The sequence below is a fragment of the Typopeltis vanoorti genome, chromosome 11 (genome assembly GCF_054136105.1).
Source record: "Typopeltis vanoorti isolate ZY-2024b chromosome 11, IOZ_Tvanoo_1.0, whole genome shotgun sequence".
Lineage (NCBI taxonomy): Eukaryota > Metazoa > Arthropoda > Arachnida > Uropygi > Thelyphonidae > Typopeltis > Typopeltis vanoorti.
In genome coordinates this window covers 59,122,465-59,141,736 of record NC_143559.1, presented here as the reverse complement: position 1 = coordinate 59,141,736, position 19,272 = coordinate 59,122,465, and the positions used below count along the sequence as shown (strand labels likewise).

General features: G+C 35.3%; 1 protein-coding gene across 1 annotated transcript in view; it reads right to left on the bottom strand.

The window, feature by feature from the left end:
• Positions 1 to 18,390, bottom strand: part of LOC150101616 (glycogen phosphorylase-like) — a 253,929-nt gene extending 235,539 nt beyond the window's left edge. The window contains exon 1 of the mRNA XM_090399990.1: positions 18,061 to 18,390. Within this exon, the coding sequence (XP_090256116.1) occupies positions 18,061 to 18,306 (246 nt within the window). The 5' untranslated portion in view covers positions 18,307 to 18,390. The remainder of the gene's footprint in view (positions 1 to 18,060) is intronic.
• Between the last annotated feature and the right edge of the window lie 882 nt (positions 18,391 to 19,272).

The following is a 19,272-nucleotide window of genomic DNA, read 5'->3' as shown; positions in this document are numbered from 1 at the left end:
TTGGAAGGAGGGCCATAATCGCAAATGACATTATGCGCAGGTTATGCAGACGGTGTGGTGTGGAATTTGTGGAATGAGTTTGATGGGCGAAAGGACTTATACAAGATGGATGGCCTGCATTTGAATGGACTTGGTGTGCGGTGACTGGAAAAAGTGTTGCTGAATGAAGTGAAAATGGATGTGCAGAACCAGGGAAACTAGAACTACCAAGGAGGGGGGGGGGAGTGGATATGTAAACTTCAGTGAGACAGTTGAGTGTAAAAATGAATATAATGTAACCGAGCCAGCACTAAAGACAAAAAATGGGAATGGAACATTTAGAATAACGTATCAAGATAGGGGTGGGACAAAGGGATCACTGCATTTCATGTATACTAATGCCAGGAGTATTAGGAACAAGAAGGAAGAATTTTTGGCCTTGATTGGCTCTTCCTGGCCACAGGTTATTGGCATTAGTGAAACATGGCTGACGGAAGATGATATAGTTAGTGGGATAGAATGTGTAGGTTATAGTGTGTTTAGGAGGAACAGAGAGAATAAAATGGGGAAGGGGGGTGTTACTGATGATAGCTGATGAACTGCAGCCAAGGAGAATTGAAGTTGTATTGCAAGATAGTGAAAGAAGCTAATTTGAGGCTATTTGGTGTGAGATTGAGACTGGCAGAATAAAATATACAGTTGGGTGCTGCTATAGACCAGGTGATGGAATAGATGGTGGAGATAGTATGCATAAACAAATTGATGAAATGAGTGGGAGGAGGGTAATTATTATGGGGGATTTCAACTATGGTAATATTGATTGGAAGGAGGAGAGGACACATGTGAGGAAGGAAATGGATTTTATTCAATTATTAAGGGATAACTATCTGAGACAGCATGTAATTGAAAATACTAGGGGTGTGAGAGTGCTTGACCTGGTAATAGCATCTCACAATTTGACTGTAATGAATATGACCATATTGCCACCTATTGGTGAGAGTGATCATAAGGTCTTGACCTGGGAGGTGGCTAAAGGTGTGGAATTTTTGTCTAAGACAGTGTATATGTGGAATTACCGTGCTGGCAAGTTTGACAAGCTTAGGAGATTGCTTGGATCAGTGCCATGGCATGTACAACTGCAAGGACTGGACGTCGATAGTGCATGGGAAGTGGTCAAGGAGCATTTACAGGAGGTTATGGCTGATTGTATACCTAAGGTCCGAATAGTAAAACAAGTAGTGGTTAAATGGATAAATAACACCATTAAGCTTGAGCTTCAAAAAAAGAAACAAGTGCGGAGGGAATTTAAAGAAAGGGGTGACCTGCAGGCACACGAACGGTATAAAGTGCAGGCCAGAAGGGTAACGAGTGTGGTAAAAACAGCAAAAGCCGATTATGAAAGGAAACTAGCTATGCAAGCAAAAGAGAATCCCAAACAGTTCTTTCAACATGCTGCAAGCAAGAAAAAAACTGTACATGGCAAAATGATTTTAAGGAATGACGATGGTAAGGAGGTCACTGAACCAGTCGATATAGTGGAGTTACTGAGCGCACACTTTGCAAAAGTATATCGTCCAGGTGGTGCCATTGAAAAAATGAAGGAACCATTAGTTTATACGGGAATTGTGATGAATGAAGTGGAGGTGAATAGTCTATTACAGAACCTTAATGTGAATACATCTGTGGGATTGGATGGTATACCGGCACGGGTCTTGCGTGAAGCGGCTAAGGAATTATCAGTGCCCTTGACCATGTTGTTTAATCTGAGTCTCGGGTCTGGTCTGGTTTAGTCCCGAAGGCGTGGAAAGAGGGGAAAATAGTTTCACTGCATAAAGGAGGATCCAAGACTATGGTGGCAAATTACCGACCGATCAGCATATCAGGGGTCATTGTCAAGGTCTTGGAGAAAGTAGTCAAGGGGAAAATACAGGAATGGATTGATGAAAATGAGATACTGTACAGGGGACAGCATGGCTTTGTGAAGGTAAGATCATGCCTCAGTAACTTGCTCAAGTTTTATAACAAGGTGACAGCAGAACTGGATAAGGGAAATGGGATTACGGTGATACTGCTGGACCTGGCAAAAGCATGCGACAGGATACCACATGGAATTCTAATCCATAAGCTACAACATATGGGAATGGATATAGGGTTGGTGAGATGGATAGTTGATGGACAGATATCAAAGAGTAGTTTATTCAGGAGTGGAGTCCAAAAGACGGCCTGCGACTAGTGGTGTGCCACAGGGTTCTGTTCTTGGACCGCTGCTGTTTAATCTGTTCATTAACGATATAGGGAAGGATCTAAGAGGAACAGTTCATTTGTTCGCTGATGATGCAAAGTTGGGTAGGGCGATAGTGAATGCAGAAGATGTCAAAGTCTTGCAGGATGACTTAGATAGATTGGAGTTCTGGGCTAAGGAGAATGGATGTCAATTTAATGTGACAAAATGTAAGGTTATGCATTTTTGGGTGAAAAGATTAGCAGCAGTATACCACATTGGTGGAACTGTACTCCAAGAGATTGATGAGGCCAGGGACTTGGGAGTGTTGGTGGATAGGGAGATGAAGTTTAGGGGGCACATTGCAAAAGTAGCTAAAACAGCTCATCAACTCACTTGGTTGTTGAAAAATACCTTGACGAGCAGAGACAAGCAAGTTATTGTACCTCTGTACCGAGCCCTGATAAGACCTCATCTCAACTACTGTGCCCAGATTTGGTCACCTCGGTTCCTTCTTGATAGGGAGGAGGTGGAAAGGATCAGAGGCGAGTGACTAAGATGATAGCAGGTCTATGGATTGAACCATATGAGAACAGGTTGAAGATTTGTGGGTTGCAGAAACTAGTTGATAGGCTGAAAAGGGGAGATATGATTGAGCATTCAAATTGCTAAAAGGATTCTATAAGATTAATTCAGAGGATAATTTTGAGATCAGGACTGGTGGTGGGAGAACTAGGGGACACCTATGGAAGCTGGGCAAGAGTGTGGTTAGCAGGGGTGTTAGAGCTGGGTTCTTTATTATTAGAGTGGTAAATGAGTGGAATAAGCTGCCAGAGTCTGTTGGGGGATGCTATGACAGTGAGCGAGTTCAAGGCAAGGTATGATAGATACTGTGAGAATGCCAAATAGTTGTGTGGACATGGAGTTTAGGGCCTCCCTCGATGAGTCTAAGGACTCCCCGGAGTAGCCCGAAATAATAATAATAATAATTATTGCATGACACTCCCCCCATGGAGTCTAATGACTCATCACGAAAGGATATCAACCTTATATCATCTACTACTACTACCTACGATTCAGTATTTTCTGTGTTAAATGAGTATTTTCTGGCCGTTTCACGGAAAGAAAAATTCGTATTTCCAGAAAGAGAAAACTGCTATCTCCGTGCGAGGAGATGAGCCGACTTTGTTTCGGAGATTTTTATAACGTCGGAGAGTAAGAGTAATGTATTTGTATGAAATCTTATTATAAAAATAAGAGGAAAAAAATGCTAGTGAACTATATTACTGAAAAACAGCATATGAAAATACTGCTAGTATGTATATACGGTTTTTGAGCAGTTCTATTGATTTCAAGTGGAACGTCAGTCAAAAGCAATTCTAACTTTGCAATTACCAATGCCTAGAAATAAACTAAAAGTGACTGCTTCAGTTCGAAATGATTAAAGATTACGCAAACGGCAGAAGAAGTGGGGAATTTCCATTACGTTCATGATACTAAAAATATCTGAATACGAATATTTTCGCAATTTCATACCGGTTTTTTTTTTTTCCCCTCGTGGGTGAAGGAAGTAATTGGCACACGAAGAACATGATAGCTTTCACGTGTACTCAATAGGACTTTTTTTGTTGTTGTTTGCTTTATTTATTGCAAAGACTCAAAATAGTTTCTTTTTGAAAAAATGCAGATCTGCTGAAGTCGAGTTCAACGAAATTTGATAATTTTGGAAGTGAAAAAAAAAATTTTTTTTTAGTAAAACGTTGCCAACAGTGACAGGAACAAGTAAAACGTCATTCTACAAAAAGAGAACGCATTGAAGAAAACTAGACTTCGAAATGACGGTTGGTCTTATTTCTTGTGTAATCATATCAATCTTAATATAGAAGAATCTCGAATATTTATGACCCATACAAATAAAAGTATTTTAGAGAATTTATACACACTAGTTTGTGTGGTCGGATAACTTTTTTTAACAAAAAAAAGTCAGTATACAAACACTAAAAATTAGAAAAATATTATATGAATATAATGTGTCCGGTATTTATGCTCATTAGATCTAGCCATTTTTAAACCTTATAGGAATCCACTGAAATCAAATTTTATTTAACAACAGCTTCGGGAATGAGAAACGTTTGAGTGGCCATGATTCACATAAATTCGAAGACTACTTTTCAGACTACTAAAATATTAAATCATTTAAAACTAAAATAATGATGATTACAAAAACAGAGTAAAAATGGGAAAAAAAATCAACAGGAAAGGAGAAATATATGGAAGCCTCAATAACTGTTAAGTTGTTGCATGCTAAAAGAATAATTTAAAACGAAGACACAACTTCACGGAAGATATTCACAGCAGCAGAACGGAGTGCAGTTCTTCATACATAAAAATTAAATTACATAAAACATCTTTCATAATAAATGGAAAATCGTGTTATTAAAACGATATTCTATGCCGATTCTTGTATAGACAGTAAATACGAGTTTAAACGTTCTGTCCAGAATAAGTGTTAAAAAAGAAAAAAAAAATCAACTCTTTGATAGTACAATAAATTACCTTCTCCCCTCAAGATGTTTTTAGACGGATTGCTAAACATGGTGTAAATGTTCGAATCAATTCGCATCCTGCATTTGAGATGCTACGTCTATCAGAAAATATTTCCATATTTCGAATATGATTGAAAATAGGAGCAAAATAAGCTAAACAAAAGTTGCGTCAGCTAGCGTGCTCATAGGTCAGGTTAATATACTCGGTTATGTATTTCGTACTTTAATAGGGCAAGACACTAACAAGTAAATAAATTAATCGAAATGGATTTTTTTTTTTTTTTTTGAAGGCCACGGAGAAGACATACTACAACTCAACAGCGTAACACCAGACCAACTAAAGCTGTGAGGCGATCATACCCTGGCTGTTTCAAGTATATTACGCAGTTTTCTTCTGCTGGGTTGTCATTTCTGCAGGAGAGGGATTTGCTGAATTTGTGAGAATAAAATCCCGTCGCCTCCATACGAGTTTGGCTAACTCACCTTGAGTTCAGGTGAGGATGGATGCTCGTTTGGTTAAAGAAAGAAGGCATGGTTCGAATCCATAATTTTTTTTCTCTCTCAACTGAAAATGAGCCGGTTTCATACGTAAGAGCGTTTTCTTTCCCAAAATAACTGATTTTTCATCCTTTAAACCTGCCAGATTAACACGTAGTTAACAAAACACTGGCCACACAGTCAGTGGTATTAGCTGCTTGGACAGTAATTCAAGAAGAAGAACTTTCAGTTAGAAAGCTCTTAGAAAGGCAGACGTAAGTGTATGAAAATTGGAATGAAGATTGTACAAGTTACTAAGAAAGAGGAAAATAATGAATCACTTCCGACAACTTCCTATGAGGTATACCACTTCAATCTATGGTAGACGTCTGATTTCAGTAAATATAATTAAAACAAAAGACATGCATTTATTTATTCAATCGCTAAATCTTCATGAACTTTCAATATCCTTAGCACTGTGAGAATATTAAAAGAAACCAAAATGCTTTCCTGAAGAATTTAAAAATATATCTATATAGCTGATGTACAGAGCTTGCAGGATGATTTTAAATAAGCTGGCAGTATGGGCAAAAGATAATGGGTATCCGCGCACGTGGCAAAGTGTAAAAGGTATGCATTTGGAAATCAAAAGATTACAAGCTGTGTACCACATTGATGAGGCTAGGGACTTGGGGGGGGGGGGTACAGTTGATTACTGTGCTCAGGTCTGGTCCTGGATTCTTTGAAGATGAGGAATTGGTTGAAAAGATTCAGAGGCGAATGACCAAGTTGGCGAGTGGTGCAAGGAATGCTCCACACATTGAGAGTTTGCGTGTTACAGAAGTTGGTTGATAGGCGGAAATATGATAGAAAAATTTAAGTTACTAAAAGGGGAAAATGATTTGTTCATTTTCCCCTTTTGTTCAATGATTGATTCAGGGAAAATGTTTCAGCAATGGATAGTGGTGGAAGAACAAGAGGTCATCCCTGGAAATTAAGAGTGTGGCTAACAAGGGTATGAGGACTAGATTTTTTCGCTTGAAGAGTGGTGAATGAATTGAATGCGTTGCCTGACTGAGTTTGAGTACTTCTTCTGTCAATGAGTTCAAGAAGAGGTATGACAGATATTGTATGGATCTCAGGCGATGATTCTAACTCCAGGGAGATGCCCCTTTAATAATAATCATAATATTTTAATGGCATGTTTGACATACTTTACCATGTATTTAGTATAATACGGGTAGGGAATCGTTGGTATAAAGGACCAATAAAGGAGAAATAATAATAAAAAATTTTCTCCACGGTAGCCGAAGAAGTAGAGTCCCTAGTCTGCTTCTAAATGATTGAAGTGACTGATTAAAATTAAAATGCACACCCACTTTCCACTACTAGGAAACTAACATTCTAGAAGAACTGGTCTACGATACAGCAGAAAAATCTGAAAACCCTATCTGTGAGTTTAAGTAACTTTTTATTTTAAATTTTCCAAAACTTTTTTTTTCTTTTTAAAAGTCATTCCAGATAATGAAATAGGGCCTTATTGTGTACGGATTTTCTATTTATTTAAAAAAAATAACCCAAACTACCTCTGCAAATTATTGCAATTTTCTTATTTCATGCCATCTCCAATGGAGGAAAACCCAACACCACCACACGATTCACCATTTAGCCATACCATATCTACACAGTGTTTTGTCTTAATTGCATGTGTCCTCTGGTTGATTCCTTGCGGAAAAAAAACTGTATGAAAGTCACTAACTGACCTTCACATATAAAAATTCCTTGTGAAATAAATCGAACTCAAGTCATTTCCAATCTAAAGATGCACGATCCGCTCCCCGCCCCCAACAGCAAGTGACTTTTTTAAACAAAATTTATCATGTTTTTTAAACTTTTAATACCAAGTAAACAAATTACAAAATTCTAAAGTTAAAAAAAAATTTAAAAAAAAGAATAAATCCTCCCCCCCCTTGTTTACGATCAAACAACTTTCCATCCAAGCACAATTTTAATTATATATAATTTTAATACTTTATAATAACCCTCTAAAGCACACGATTTAAAACGATAACTTTAATTCAGTCGATTTTGGTTGGAAAGACTTGGCTTCGAATCCCATGTAGAATGCCAAGAACATTGATGAGGGCTTTCCAACTGAAGGCGAGTTAGTTTCATGGTGATGGAAGAGTTTCCCTTCCGGAAACTCAAGTTTTTCGTCCGTCATTAAGCAAACTGGCCAGGAGAACGCACGCAATATATCTACAGTATACTTATTTACACTAACCACCTTATCCTAAAAATTATGGTTACGAAAGCTAATTTGGGTGGGTCGTGGACCTAAAAAGGACCTGTAACTACGACTTATTACTATTATTCTACAAAATGAAGGTAATTAGAGAAAGTAAATTTCATGTTCAAATAATTGGTTTCGAATCTTTATTTGTAAAGCAATACTGACATGAAAATAGTTATGATATGAAATCATAAGCCAGGGCACGTGTGAAAGCCATTTATAACAAACAAATGTAGAGGTCTAGACATCCTTGAAAGCTAAATTCAAAGCCTGTCATAAGCAAAAGATTTCAGTTTATTTGACTGTGTACTAGAAAAATAACCGAATAAGAAGATATCACAATCTGAATCATGACAGTTCTTACTTTTATTATTCTGTGGTGCAATTTGAACTCGAGATAGAATCTTAAGAAAATAAACCCATATCGCTTCAATAAATTGATTACATAATAATGAACACAAAGGTGTGCTTCCATTCGAGATAGCAACGCTGATTTATCACTTCTACTCATCACCGTGTTAACAGTTCCACTTAAAACTACTTCTAAATGGTATGACTATCTTTTTTCAATTTGATATCATCCATATAAGGAAAATATATACGTTAAGTTAGTGATTTTCAAACTGTGGAGCATGCTGGGCAACAGGTCAATACTTTTGTTTAATTTCGAATAGAATGCATTAATTATACTTCGATATTCCATCAATTGTTTTAATATAATATAGTATTAAAGACATTTACAACGACAACGTATATTCAATACAACCTAAAAATAAGAATATATTGCTTTTATTAGAATAAAATACACGCTAAAAATCTGTCAATATTGTTTTATGAAAAGTGCAGCGGGCGGAACAAGTTTTTATTTTTTTAAGAAAACGTACAGTATATGAAACAACGAACATAATGGAGCCATTTCATCCCATTTTCCAGACAATGCCATGCCCCAATCTTTCAATGACGTTTGGTGGAACTGAATGCCTATGAGATTATGCCATACCTTCTCGTTAAAAATACATAAAAATCGACAATACCTTCATTCCTAGCCGCAGCAAATGCAGGATCCCAATTAGGATATTGGATGGGCCCTTAAAATAATTAGGTATCGCGAATATATGCTGTTAAACAATAATAAAAAGTGATATATTTATTGATTATATTTTTACAAAAAGTTTTTTTTTTTTTTGCTTAATTTTGGAAGATTTTGCTGAACATTTTAGCAAAATGTTCCAAAATTTTAAATTACTTTCTTCGGAGTTCCATTGGGACCAATGGGCCCTAAATACAGAAAAATATATAAATATATATATATATTTTTTTTTTTTTTAAATAACGAAACCTGTGGTAAGATCATAATTAAAAGAAACACACGTATTAACCACAGTGAAAATTATTTAATGTAAATATTTCATCCTAAGTATCTTAGGACATCATCAGTACAGTAGTTTAAACAATAATAGGAATTATATAGAAAACAATAATAAAAGGCGCATAATTACAATAGAATCGTGCATAACGTGTTACAGAAGTAAAAAAAAAAAAAAAAAAAAACTAATAATAATTATTTTACACAATTTTGCATGACAATTTCCCATACTTTAGGAATAGTAAGAACGTCGTTGCGGTTTAAATTTGGTCTGTGTAGTAGGGCTTCAGAACTTTCTTTGTATAAACGTTCATGTTTATATAAAGATGTATGTAAAAGTTTAGACTTTTCCTAATGGATCCTATTGCTAGGATTTTCAATTCCGTGTTGAGAGAGGCAGAGGCCAGATTTTTGCGGTTTAAAAAGACGAATGTGGTCTTGATGTTCCGAGCTTGATGATGCGTTTCTGAACAGATCTACCTGTCTGTCCAAAGTAAGACAATTTGCATGAGCATGGAATCTCATAAACGCCAGGCAACATCAAAGGTCAGAATTTGACCTTAGGAGAAAGTAACACGTTGTAAATTTGGTTGATAGGTTTGTAAGTAGTGGCAAAATTGTATTTCTTCATAATTTTAGAAAGACGTTCGGAGATGCCTTTGACGTAAGGTATGGGAATCCTATGGGCTTCTTCTTGTCTGGTTTGATGCGTGGGAAAGTGACTGATGATTCTGTTTAGTTGTTTTAGGATTATATCCATTTAGGATGGCTGTATTTTTGATTACTTCTAATTCTTGGTTTAGAGATTCTTCAGAGGAGCAGAATTTGTATGCTCTGGAAACTGGTGATTTAATAATGCCAGATTTCTGAGATGGATGATGAGCGGAAGCACTGTGAATGTAGCGACCTGAGAATGGGCTTGCGAAAGACAGACGTGGCGATGGAACCGTCTTCTTTTCTTTGAATGTGTAAATCCAAAAAGGATATCAAAAATACAGCCATCCTAAATGAATATAATCCTAAAACAACTAAAAAAAATCATCAGTCACTTTCCCACACATCAAACCAGACAAGAAGAAGTCCATAGGATTCCCATACCTTACGTCAAAGGTATCTCCAAACGTCTTTCTAAAATTATGAAGAAATACAATTTTGCCACTACTTACAAACCTATCAACCAAATTTACAACTTGTTACTTTCTCCTAAGGACAAACTCTCACTTTTGATGTTGCCTGGCGTTTATGAGATTCCATGCTCATGCAAATTGTCTTACTTTGGACAGACAGGTAGGTCTGTTCAGAAACGCATCTCGGAACATCAAGACCATCACATTCGTCTTTTTAAACCGCAAAAATCTGGCCTCTCTCAACACGGAATTGAAAATCCTAGCCATAGGATCCATTAGGAAAAGTCTAAACTTTTACATAGATCTTTATATAAACGTTCATGTTTATATAAAGATCTATGTAAAAGTTGTAAATCATGCGCCCTAACTGTACGTTATTCCTATTATTGTTTAAACTACTGTACTGATGATGTCCTAAGATACTTAGGATGAAATATTTACATTAAATAATTTTCAATGTGATTAATACGTATGTTTCTTTTAATTATAAATAAATTTTATCACGTACAAACATTATAATACAAAGTGTATACGCTAGTACTGTTTATATTTAAATTAATATAAATTTAGTTATAAAAAATAACATACGACAATGTTAATCACGCGCCTTCAGCTGTTATTAAAATGGCACACACAGTTTTAGTAATAAAGCTTATGCTTTATTACTAAAACTCATTAAAAAAAAAAACAATTTGGCTCTGAATATTTCCGCAGTTATTATAGAGGGGAAAAAAATTCCCAAAGTACTCAGGAAATTTTCGAGGGAAAGAGGAAAACTAAAATGAAAACAACTTGGGACCAAAGTGGGTCAGAAGTGTCCCAGTTTAAACTGAGGTTACTGATATGATCGTAAGAAATAGGATACATTTACGTTACCTCGAATTTTAACATTCGCTTTACTAATTACTGTTTGTGAAAAAAAAATTCATATTTTTTTTTAAATATGAATTTTGCAACCTTATGACGGTTGCAATCCTATTATACGTTTAATATCGTATAATAGTAAAGTAGGCTAAGGGTTGCATAATCTGCAACCCTGTTGCTGTCAAACCAAACATGAAACTTTTTTCTTTATTTTACAGCAGGTACTCCTGCCACGTGTAATTAGCAGCGTCGAATTTATATTGATATATTTAAAAAAGCAATCGATTTTATACAAAATTAAAAGTAATATGAAGACTGGACAGCACATTATATAAACAATACTGCTCCGTAAAATAGTATAAATGGGGAAAAATATATTACACAACGCAAATGCAACGAGCCATTACTTCGAATGTAATTAAGTAGACAGACTGTACTCTCGTACCAGATTCATTGTTGTGAAATCTGGTACTTAACGAATCCGCTAATGTCATTTTGTGCCTTTAATGAAGGCCACAAAACGGCCTTCCAAAGTTCTCTATCAAGGTGATAAATTCCACAACATTCTCAGGAAATAGTATGTTTTGATGTTACAGCTTACTAGCAGAAAAGCACAAGAACCTGGCCTTTAATAACGTAATAAAGTCCGAATTGTTTTCCAAGTTTTGTAAATGCTAGGCTAGATCCATGAACTAAAATGACAATGAGAAAAGAACTAACGTCAAACAATTAATCTTACTTTAACCAATAAAGTATTTGAGAAGAAACAAAATGGCATAAACTATAAAAATAAGACTTCACACAGAGGCGATCATTCCTGACTCAAGAAATTAAAGTGATGAAACATCATGAATTTCATTCATATAACAAAATAGAAACCTTAAAAATATAGTCACATCAAGTGCTCTAAATAAAAATGGCTACAGTACATACTTTGTAACGACTGCTTCAGTTTTTATTCATTATTAGACCTCCACGGAGTTCTTAACTCCGTGGAGGTCTGAACATTCTAATAGCTTACGTGCTGATGTTCTATCTATCCCTATTGACGAACTCTTATCTACGTTATGCAACACCATTCATCTTCATGCACCTCTATCTCTTCGTCCAATGTTGCATACACCTGGTTGATATATCTTAGCAAAGTGCGCATTTATTAATTGAACAATCTCATCAGCTTCTGCATTCAGTCAAGTCATTTTTTTTTTTTTTTATTCACTCTTTCTTTAGCCAATTTCTTTTCATACTCAGATTTAGCTTTCCGCACAATACTCTCTGGCTTGCACTTTATCGATTTTATAAACTCCTCTCACAATATTCCTTCCACATCATCATCTTATTTCCGCCCTAGCTGTTCTTCAAACTCTAGGGATACATTCACATACTATCTCATTTAAACACTTTTTTTCAGATTCCCATGCATTAATAATATTTTTCCCATTCCATAACTGATACCATGGTACCAAAGATAGTATTTTCCTGAGTTGGTCATAATTTCCAGCCTTCCAGTTAATCATGTAACCTGTCCTAATTGGAACAGCAATATAATTATCTACTTCCCAGGAAAGTATAGCATGATCACAGTCACCAACTGGTCGTAAAATAATCACTCTTAATTGAGATCCCTTCTAACGCTATGATCAAACCTAATATTCTTTAACCTCGTGCCTTCTTTTACATGCTGCTTGAGAAGGGTCTCGAACAACTCAATAAATTCTCCTTCATTATTAATAATAAGATTTCTCTTCTACTCGATCAATGTTTGGATAATTTTTAAGTTATTTTATAAAACAGTTATCCGCATTTTTAATATTGTTACATCTTCAATTATAAGAAATAAACAGAAGTAAGCTATGTGCATTTTTTCTACTAAAATTGAGAGCCCCCACCTTCCAAGAAACGTAACAATACCCAATGAACAAAAACAAAATGATGAAATATGCGGGGGGGACGCGATATCGATGATTAAATAAAATTCTGTTAAAGTAAAAAAAAAAACGTTTTAGATTCAGTATTGCTTCATATAACTAATAAAATAATCTCATGAAAGATCTGTATGATTCCCAGTGATGGACAATTTTAAACTGATTATAAATAATAATAAATATTAGAAAGATGTATGTAAATGTTTTGTACAATCAGATTAATGGGTTTTCTATCTTCGCACACTAAATAACGCCAGCGCAGAAATTTTATACGAAATAGCTGCTTAAAAATTATAGATAGAAATATTTCAGTACAAAATATGGTAGGATTTAGTTCTGAGAAATAGATATAGTGAAATTTTTCAAACTTTTTTTTTATCCGAGAATATTTTAACATTACAGTTATAACAGCAAACGCTGAGCATTCATTGGACTTATACTGCAAACTTTAATTCCAAGAGACTTTTCGAAATAACAAGGAAGATAACCGGAAAAGATATGAGAAAAGAGGGGCCAATAAGAGAAACAAGGAAACATTGACGAGGGGAAAAGACAGAAAAGAAATGAACAGAACACTTTCAGGAAACACCAGTGAAGTCCCGATAAAGAAACTATACTCCCAGAAAATACTGAAATGGAAACATTAAATATAATTACAGGAGAGATAACAAAAGTAGAAATAAACTAAAGGCAATAAACTCAGAAATGGCAAAGCGGCAGGGATAGACAATATACAAGCAGAACGATGTAAAACAGACATACGTATATCTACAGAGATACTGTGTTTCCCTCTAATTGAAATATGGAATACAGGATTATTAGTGAAAATACCACATACAACAGACAAAAACTGGCGAGGAATATCTCTTCTGAGCACAGAAGAGATATTAAAATCTTCATTAGGATACTAGAAAAAATGAAACATGAAACTGAACGTAAATGAAAGAACAAGCAGTTTTCAGACCTAATAGATCATGCATAGACTAAATAATAACTCTGAGAATAATTATTGAACAATCAATAGAATTGCAGAGAAGCTTGTATTTGGGATTCGTTGATTTTGAAAAAGCATTCCATGGTATAAATAATTTGGAAATTAATGAAATATTATGGCATACCAGAGATAGTAAATATAGGGAAAATAATATATGACAATTATAAAATCGAAATAATATGTAATGGGAATTTAAGTAAAGAAATAAAAACAACAAGAGGTGTAAGGCAAGGACACATGAGTTCCCCTACAATCTTCTTGATAGTATTAGGCTGTGTAATGAGAAATAAAACAGATGGAAACGTTAATACGCAATGGAGATGGACAAATAAAATGACATGCTCGCTGGCTCAAATGCACCAACATATGCAAAGAAAAATAGATAATTTAAACCTGGAAGCCTCCAAATGTGGCTTAAAAATAAACTAAAATAATGAAGATTAATCCCAAACAAAATCACACTCAAACTTATGGAAGAAGAGGTAGACAGTTTGTTTATCTAGGATCAGTGGTGAGCACTGAAACAGGAACAGAAGAGGATATGAATATAAAATAGAAAAAACCCAAATTGTCTTCAATACAATGAAAAATATGGGTAAAGAAATAAATCTCAAGACAAAAATAATTGTTCAACACAAATGTAAAGACTATTCTGTTATATGGATCCGAAACATATCTGAAAATTAACCAAAATGATTTTAACTGCAGATTTACATAAATCGATATCATAGAAAGATATTGTGAATATACTGGCTAAATAGAATTTCAAACAAGATATTATGGGACAAAAAAAAAAAAAAAAAAAAAAAAATCAATCTGACATCATACTGAAACAATAAAAAGAAAATGGAAATGAACAGACCACGTAATTAGAAATCCAGATAAGGATATAGCAAAGATAGCCATGGAATCGAACCCACAGGGAAGCAGAAGAAAGGGATGCCCCAAGATGATCTTGAGGAGAGAAATCGAAGAGCAGAGATGGAAACAGCTGGGAAAATCCTGAAATGAGATCAGGAAAGAAGCAATGAACAGAGTCCGATGGAGAACAATGATTAAGAATCTATGCTCCGCAGGGAGTGAAGAGGATATAAAGTATGAAGTTCGATTTGCAATGAGTGAAAACTGTTTAAACGACTACAATATCAACTACGGATGGTAAGCTGGCAAAATAATGTAGCTATCTTTCTACTTTTTTTTTGTTGTTAATTAAGTAAAACTGAACAAAGTTCTTAAAGCATTATAATGAATGAGAGGGGAAAAAATGCTGTTCCAGAAGACAAGTAGATAGAGTGGAAAAATATATATATAATAAATTAATTCGATGGCTTGAAGTTTGAACAGCAAATGGAGATGAGATGTTGACCAGCGGATGCTAGTGTTTTTAGGGTAGAAGAAAGTGTGGAAATGGCCAGGTCAGTAGAACAATGTCCATAACAATGCCTCTACCAAAGGCATAAGAGTGATGAAAACGTAAAAGTTTTTTTTCACTTGGTTTTAAATTAAATTAAAAATGTCAAAAAATTATATTATTATTGTTTAACCTTTATCCAAGTGCAAGCAAATAAAGTTTGCACGTGAAACCATTAGCTTCAATATACAAATAGCCTACTCGTGAAAAAAACTTCCAGCTCAAACCTTGCTTAATTTCTTGGCATTTTTAATATAAGTGAATGTTGGGGGGGGGGGGGGAAGCGAGTGCATCCATTAGCTTGTTGTGGATAGTATTTGGGAAGTTTTCGGTGCACAACAGAAAAGTGAGACCTATTCTAAGATTGAACAGATTTTGGAATTTTAGAGTTAGCAGCTGTACATGCGAGACATACTGACTTGAAAGGAAGAAGATGAGAAGGTAATAGATGTGATGTGTCGGAAAGGGCTAGGCATCGCAGGAAGAGAAATCTGATCTCGGCTGCATGTCTATATATTATCAAAAGGAAACGAAGGATGTCTTTCTTTGTAAGAAATAAGACAGGGCTGTTTTGGTAGCCCTGCAGTTCACTAGCCTCTCCTTACCCACTTGATAATGGTAAGGAGATCAATGTTCAAGATATTGTTTATGGAAGATCTTGAAGTATGCAACACTGGAGAACTGGAATACGTGTCAAACGAAGGAAAGAATTGAGTGAATGGAAAGAATCACTTACAAAACAACAGATTTCACGTCAATGAGGGAAAAGATGAAAATACAGAACCCTTGTGATACTCTACTTCTAGAGAAATCTGAAAGAATTACACGAAATCAAGTGAATTACTTTGCGAATTGGAAATCCCAAAGAGCAAAAGTTAAGATTAATTAGCAAATTTTAAATACTATGGCTGATTTCAAGGCTGCACTTCAGAGATAAACGAGATATTTCCTACTAACATATTTAGAATTCCACAGGAGGAGAATGTCAGTCCCTCCTCTTGAGTAGAATAAAAGAAAGTATTAATATAAGCAGACGTTCTAAAGTGGCCGATTTCTATACGTGCTAATCATAGTGACTTCTGGCTTTCCCTCAGGAGGGAAGGCAAAGAGAAACTTAATCTGGATGTTCTTAATAAGTATCTTAATTATTAAAAGACTGATTTTTTGTGATATTTATGACATGCGTAAAAAGTCTCACGTCAGAGAAACTTCGCAATCTTTACAAATGAGATCCTAATATCGTTTATGATAACAAATATAGGATAACATCATCCAGATTGAGTTTCTCTTTCCCTTCCCCCCAGAGGGAAAGCCAGCTAATCTAGAGCGGCTAATTATGGTGATAAGAAGGCTCTTATCAACTCGAAACCCGTAGAATCGCTCATCTGACAAATAGGTATTGTGCAGCCTGAAAGTATTCTTATGAGTACACCTTAAACAGCGCCTGTTTCGGGACTTGTGTTACATTCTCTTCCCTTCACTCACAGAGAGGAGGAAACTTAATGGCATACTTATGTTATGTCATAATTTTTTAAAATTTTTTTAAATTAAATGTACATATATGCTTTTGCCTTTAAAATCTCCAGATAATGATATTTATAATTTTACTTTCAATAAGTAATTATTGATGCAAATGAATTATTTGTAATCAGCAGTTGAACATAGTTTAAAGATCATTTAAACTCATTCCTATTATGAAAAATTTTAAATTTTCCAAGAAAATGCCTTGGCTGTGATTTGACATCATCCCAGATCTAACTCCGCCTGTCACAGTGCACATTTTATTTACTACCCCCACCACCCGTCCCAAGAAGTGGGTCAATTTATTATTTCCTCCTTCCATAAGTCAATCAAAAGGTAGCTATGGTATTAAACCTCAGTTACATAAAAAAAAGGTGTGCTAAACTCTACCTCATGTTTTAAGGATGGATCCTTAATTTAAGGAGCTGTCTAAAGAACAATCGGATATTTGTATGCATGTCACTTTCAAATATACGATATCTAGCAATCGTAGGATTTGAATCCAAGTTGAATTCTGTCAAGGACAAGAATGTGCCTTTTTTTCAAGCGGAATTGGATCACGCCACTTCAGTAGAAAGACCCCCCCCCCCTCCTCCCGTAAAATGAGGAATCTAGTTTTCAAAACGTACACAAGCCTAATGAATATGTTATTACTTATAAAAACCTGATAGTCAGTAGCGTAGCGAGCATGTTACAAAACCCCCGCAATGCGGGGAAGGCCCGAGAACTAAGCAAGTACAATTAAAGCAACTCACGGATTGCATTTAAATCAAGAAACTCGCTTAAAAGGTCGTAGTATCATATGCCATCATATTAACGGCTAATGACAATTTTACACAGTTTCTGAATTATTTAACCTAAGTTCTCTATTCTGCATTTCAAACTAGCAATCCTAATCTGTTTTCGAACATGATTTTTTTTATGGCAACAGGGGAAAAAAAAAAACCGGCCTACGAGAGTTTGAAATGAAAGTTAATTCAGACATTGTACACAACAAGTGAGTTAAATATATGCTTTCTTCATGCTGATAATGAATGAGCAGGGAAAAAAAAAAAAAGATAATAAAAAGAGTAAAGTCATGAAGCGCCAATCAAATCAGAAAGCACTTTGGCGGTAATTTAAATAGATGTATGTCTTATGAATAATACTGCACAGCTGACTGCCAAAAGTACCTGCTAACCCTTGTTGTTGTTATGCAGTTTAATTGTTTTGACGGATGAGGGAGGCACTGGTAAATATCGAGACGATGCAGTAAATACAAGAAAATAAAAATGAAATTGATAAAATATACGAATAAAATAATAACGCTTATTATTTTAAAAGCAACAGTAAATACCTTTGGATCCTTTTCATAATAATGCTGTTGCGTTCTGATCCAGCGGCTGACCAGATGATCTTTAACTGTGTGAGCCAAAGCGAAGTAGTAGTCGCGAGGCGTAGCAACGTTCCTGTCTTTAACGAGTGTGTAATGGAGATGGCGGTTGAATGTTTTCTTCACATTAGCTACGTTTTCCACTAAAGCAATACCCCGCACACTAATCTGCTTTCTTTTCTCAATATCACTCTCTGGTGGAGTAGCCATTTTGCGGGGTCGGTATACCGTGCGAACAACCTACAAATCGGTAAGGTAGCGAACGAGCTTCGAACCTTGCAGTCTGTCGCCAGCACGTGCTCACTGTGTGGCAGGGCTCAAGGTCATATGACATACTCGGCGAAGCTTCCCGCGTTGACAGATAGTCTCTGCGCTTCTCGGTAAATGCTGATAGGAAATAGGTTACTGGTTTCGGAGCGGGGGAGAAAAAAAATAACCTTCTGTATTCAGATTTCAAATAAGAGATCTGATAGTAACTAAAAATTTCATTCATTACCGCAAGAGTGTTTCTTTTCTATTTTAGTATTTACGTTCGATGTTAAACCCAATGAAATGGCACTGATATGCGGTCTTGCAAGTGCGCTATTGTGAGAGTGTGAAATTTTATTAGTCTTCAATCGATGATTATACATGGTTTGTTTAGCGACAGCTTCGTCTGCTGTGTTTAGTATCTTCCAGCTTATTTGAATAACAAGAGAATTTTTATTATTTATACTAGGAGCTTTAAAAATGTTTATTTAAAATTATATATATATATATATATATATATATATATATATATGCAATATATATTGCACACACGTGAAGCGCTACTGTTTTTATAAACTGGTAAAGCGGCAGAAAATTCAACGGTTTAAGATGTAAACTGTTGATTTTTTTTTCTTTACCACTGCTTGGCTAAAGTTCCATGAGATCTATAAAAAAAGCTTTTTATATATTATTTATTTACTGCCATTAGCAACGAAATGTATCCACGTTATGTTATTTGGTTACGATTCAGATGGAAAAAAAACTAAGCGGGAACTTGATGCATTGATTCCGCCCTCATCAAGCTACAGTTGGTTCCATGAATGGTTTGCAATGAACTCTTTAAATCTCCATATTAAGGGGGTTTCGTATGATGGTTCCATCACTTAGCCAAAACTTTCCCTTTAAATAATATTGCTACTAAGCCAC